This window comes from Pipra filicauda, unplaced genomic scaffold (genome assembly GCF_003945595.2).
Source record: "Pipra filicauda isolate LSUMZ 115617 unplaced genomic scaffold, ASM394559v2 scaffold118_size2161507_pilon, whole genome shotgun sequence".
Lineage (NCBI taxonomy): Eukaryota > Metazoa > Chordata > Aves > Passeriformes > Pipridae > Pipra > Pipra filicauda.
The window spans coordinates 1,657,405-1,662,500 of NW_024103640.1; the positions used below are offsets into that span (position 1 = coordinate 1,657,405).

General features: G+C 51.6%; 1 protein-coding gene across 2 annotated transcripts in view; it reads right to left on the bottom strand.

The window, feature by feature from the left end:
• Positions 1-3,597: 3,597 nt before the first annotated feature.
• The window catches only part of BCL11A (BAF chromatin remodeling complex subunit BCL11A), a 72,711-nt gene continuing 71,212 nt past the window's right edge, over positions 3,598-5,096 (bottom strand). For both annotated transcript variants that reach the window (XM_039385851.1, XM_027738608.2), the window contains exon 4: positions 3,598-3,911. In XM_039385851.1, coding sequence (XP_039241785.1) covers positions 3,820-3,911 — 92 coding nt within the window. In that variant the 3' untranslated portion in view covers positions 3,598-3,819. The remainder of the gene's footprint in view (positions 3,912-5,096) is intronic.

The following is a 5,096-nucleotide window of genomic DNA, read 5'->3' on the forward strand; positions in this document are numbered from 1 at the left end:
TTTTGGTTTTCCCCCCTCCCCTCCCACCCTCACATGGGGGTTTTGCCTGCCCAGCCGTCTGCCCACACCACGCCCGTCACCAGGGCACGGGAGTGCCTTCCCCACTGGAACTGCAGCCGAGCCAGCATTCCCAGGGATCACATCCTGCTCATTACGGGAGGCCAGACGAAATTAAATTGGGGCCCACTGGTTCTGCCATCTGAACTTCATCACTGCTAAAGATGCAATAAAAGTAATGGCAACAACGAACGAGCCTCTACCAGATGTGTAACTCTATCCAGGGAGATTAAGAGCCATATTTGGGGTTTGGGTTGTTTTTTTTATTGTTGTTCTCCCCTTTCCACAACTCCATCTTTCCTTGGGAATAGTTGATTACTTGGCCCCCTCTAAAGATGAATGTTAAGAGGGTGATTTTTGGGGGGAGAGGATTAGGATGAAGGGGCAACAACATTTAATTGACTTGAAGCAGGTACAACATACAGCTGAATGATGATGCCTAATCACGCCTGAAATGGGAAAACTGGGTGGGAGGAGAAGCATAGAAAGTGGAAAAAAAAAAGAAGCAAATGAAGCACCACTCATTTTTGGGGGCTTGGGGGGTGTTCAGCTCACTCCTCAATAAGATTTTATAGTGGAATCAGGTGAAATACCACAGCAGAGCAGCGAGCCCTGGAACAGCAGTGATGTTTAGTAGGTCCTCTGCCTCACCACCAGAAATCCACAGGTAAAGGCTCATCCCTGGGTCTCACCAGCACCCAGAGGGCTCAAAGACACGCAGCAACACAAGAAATGAGATGAAAAACTAAAGTACAGAGCAAAGAGCACAGTTGGTAAAATAACCTCCAGCAGCCCAAGGAGGATGGAGCTTCTCTCCCCCTTCCCCCAGAGTCCAGCGTCACACTGCCACCCACCAACACCACGATGGTCCCCAGCCTGAGGCTGCTGCTGGTCCCACAGCCACTTAGTGGGACCCAACACAAAGCTGGGGTTGAAACAAAACACAGGGAGTTGTGTGGCTTGAAAACTCATTCAAAGGATTTAGATCTGTTTTCAGATCCCTTCTGGAGAAAGGGTCTCTCATCTCTTAAAAGTCCACAACCCAAATGCATCGCAAATCCAAAACATATATTATTTTGAAAGCAAAATTTAAGTTAAACTTCACAAAATACTTGACCTCTGCTGCATTTTAGTGTCAGGAAAGTGTGCTTAGAAATCAAACACAGCACAGTCAAATCACCTCCAAGTCTTTTTAAACCCAAAGCCTCAAAGCTAAGCTGGGTGATTCCCAGGTATCCCATCACTTACAAGAGGTTCTCAGCACAGACATTACACCTGTTTGTAACTTTAAGGCAACATGAATTCTGAAGATGTTTTAAAGTCCTAAGAGCTGGGAGAGAGTTTAACACCTATATTAAAAAATAGACATTTTAAGGACTATTTTCGTTTTACCTTCAGCACTTCAGAAGAAGACAGGTATCACTTCTGTGCTTGGTAGAGCATATTCAGCCGTCACCTCTTTGTTATTTCCTGCTTTTCCTGGGAGAAACCCCTGCCTCACACTGGCTGCTGAAGGAGAGACCAGCCAAGCCAGAGAAAGCAGAGCCCATCACACTTGTTCCACCAGGCAGAGCAGCACAAGGATGACCAGTTACTCCAGAAGGCATCCATGAACTGAGCTTGGTCTGCACCCAGAAAAAGTAAGGATCAGACACCTCCAAAAGCAGCCAGCTCACTCAAACCTCTTATAAAGCAGCTTCCCCTCTGGCCTGGGACAGGCCTGATGTAGATATGAACCAGGTGAGTCCTGATTTGCAGCCTGGAGGAGAGAGCAGAGCAACCCCCTTGGCAGTTAATAACTCAATTAGCCCTGATCTGACACAGCTGCCTGGCGCAGATACCCCAGGGCAGGAGTGGGAGTGCCAGTAGCTAATGGAGCTGCTAAATCCCCACCAGTCGTGCACTCACAATCAATAGGATGCTTAATCCAGCAGGATTCACCCTTCCAAGGCTCAAAAACCCCTCATGAGCAGACACAGAGGTGGTAGCACAGGCTGGGATAGGAAGAACATCTTCTAATGATAGAAAAAAAGCTGAGGGTGTGCGTTAGACTTTTGGGTACCTTGACCTCAAAGACCAAACCACCTTAAAAGAAGCAGCAATAGCTCCCTTTGGGTCCCTGTGCACCAAGTCCTCCAGGCTCCCAGTGTGGCACCCCTGGGAGGTGCTCCTTCCTCCCACCCCGCCCCCTTGCCAAATTTTAAGGTACCAAAGTGTCTGTGCTTGTGCTGTGCCCAGACCACCATGAGAACTAGAGCCCAAGGCTTTAAAAAAAAAACAAAACAAAAGAGCAACCAGCACCCATGGAAAAGGCAACATCGTTTTTCCCTATGGGCGTTTTGCCAGGAGAGAGTCACCACAAGGGAGGGTCTCACCCAGATTTTAAGAAAGGAGTCGAACTAAACAGAAGTGAGATCGCAGTTCATCCACGAAGCAAATAAATCCACTGGCCCCTGCCCCACAACTCGGCTCCATCCCGCTGATCCTGGCAGTGGGTGTCCTGGCAGCCTGACACGGCCAGGCAGCCACTCCACTTGCTACCCAGCTGGTTTCTTTCACCAAATAAGGTCCATTCCCACTCGCCGGCACAGACATGAGTAGCTACAGCCTGTAAATCCCATCACAGACAGCGCACGAGCTCACACTTAGCCCACCCCCTGCTCAGCAAAGTGCCAGGGCCCCCAGCCAGCAGCTCCAAGCAAGGGATGAGCATCACTGGCAAGCAGGAAAGCTCGTGCCTCTTGTGCAAAGTCTGGAGCGCTCCATGGGAGACACCAGGACACCAACCTGACAGCAGGTCCCTCAGCTCAGGGCAGGGCTCTGCATCCTCTGGCACTGACAGCATCTCCACAGCAAGACTATTGCTCCTCCCCAAATCTGCCTTCTCCTTGCACGGACACTGACGGGCATTACAGACCCCACCAGCCCCAAAAGTACGTGGTTTGACAGCAGAAATGTAACACGACAGCTGGCATTCATCAGGAGGAGGTGGGTGATGGAGGAGGGAGCTGGGAGGACCCCCCCAATCAGCATCACCAAACACCAGTGGGGGTTCACCAGCACTCAGGTGCCACGGCCATAAGCCCAACTCCTGGTCTAGTTATGTGGGACAGGGCAGCCCCTCGCGCCAACACCAGCCCTGGTGTAAACTCAGCACTTGGTTCTCTGCAGCCGATACGGGAGTACAAAGTCATACCAACCGCCTGGCCCTTGTTAGCATTAAAAATTAAAGACAGAGCAAACAAAACCTAAAGCTCCAACATTTATTATGGCAATTTCCCACCCACCCACAGACCTACACTGTGTTTTGTTTTATTTTTAATTCATCACATCAGATGTGCCTCCCGAGAAATGGCACATCGCGGGGATAACCAACAGGCCAGGTTGTCCATGAGAGCAAGACAGTCTTTTCCACGGGGAAGGGAGCTGGTTGAAGCCATCAGTAAGCCCTTGACCTTGGTGGGTGGGTTTGCTTTTTGTTTTTCCGTTTGTTTTTGTTTTTAGAAAATAAAATAAAAAAAAAAAGAAACAAATGAACGAAACAAAAAAAAAAAAGGAAACAAAAAAAACAACCCCAAAGAAGTGTTGTACTCTATTACAAAATATAAATACGATAGTCTTGCAGGCAAGGAGGAGCCCGGGGAGCGCTGCCTTCGGCGGGTGACTCCTCAGGCTCTCCCGGGGATGCGGCGAGCCAGCAGGACAGAGGCCACCTCCGGACGCCGAGACGCCGCCGGCCGCTCGCCCCAGCTTCACCTCCTTTCAGAATTTAAGTGCTCTTGAACTTCCATCCGAAAACTGCCAGACATCCGGGGCTCCCTGGGCGCTGCGCCAGCTGGGGGGGTACGCCGAACCTACAGAGAGCATGGGGACAGAGGAGAGAACAGGTGTGACACGGCCCACGGTGTGAGTCATTCTCTTATCCTACTTTTTTTTTTTTTTTTGGGGTCTCTTTTTTGGCTTTAACAACTAGGACACCCAACTGTCACACAGGGATACGGCAGGATGGAGCCCTTCCTCCTCTCAGGCCACACTCTCGCATCCGGCATCCTCGGCACCATGCAGGAACCACAGGGATCACTTAGGAGGGAAAAAAAACCTCTGGGCTTTACTGAGACACCTGGGCAAGGACCAAACAGACTGTCTCGAAACCTCCTCCTATTCTTTCCCAAAACCTCAGGGACTTCCCCCAGCACCCACAGGGCATCCGGGTGCTGAAGACCCTGCTAAAGCTGGTACTGTTAATAACGGCACATGCAGGTGGTTCACGGAGGACTTTTCCCAACTCATTACATGCTGGACGTCGCACGGCCTGGAAGCGCGCCCTGCAACAGCAAAGCTCAAGCTGCAAAGCCCCGGCAAAGCCCCCGACTCCAGCAGCACGGGATGTGTCACCAGGACAGCAGTGATTCCCAGCTCCACTCGGACGGAGCACGAGAGCGGCTGCGAGCCACTGCTCGAGGCCCGTCACCAAGCACCGTGTTGCCCCACGCAGCAGACTAAGACCACAGGCAGTGGTGTGGTGGTGGTGAGGCCAGTGCATCTTCAGCACACCCCCCAAAATCCACCTCCACGGCCCCACCAGGGAGCTGGTTTCTATGGAAATTGCTTCATTAATACTTAAAAGAGCGGTTGAAGCGAGCTGCCGTCAGGACTAAACAAGCAGCTCCTTCCTAGGCCACATCTTCACCAGGTGTAAACTGGAGTGTCTCCTCTGAAGTAAAGAGCACGTGCCCGATTTCCCCCCCAGGAGGGCTTGTTGCTGCTGATGCCTGAGCCCAACAGGTTTCCAGGCTGACATGAAAGCTGGCTGAGAATTCCAAGGCAGCCAAGAGTGCCACAGCCACCCCAGCCACAAGCACACCACCACTGCAAACCTCACATCCCTCCAAGGGGCACGGAGCTTGGGATTCCCCTGTGCCTCCTGCCCCTCCTGGATCCCTGTGGCTCGTTTGAAACCAGCAGCCGAGCATCTGGGCTCGGGGAGCAGCATCTCTTCAGCAGCTCTGGCAAAGAGCCCTCTGGGCTGTATCACTCTC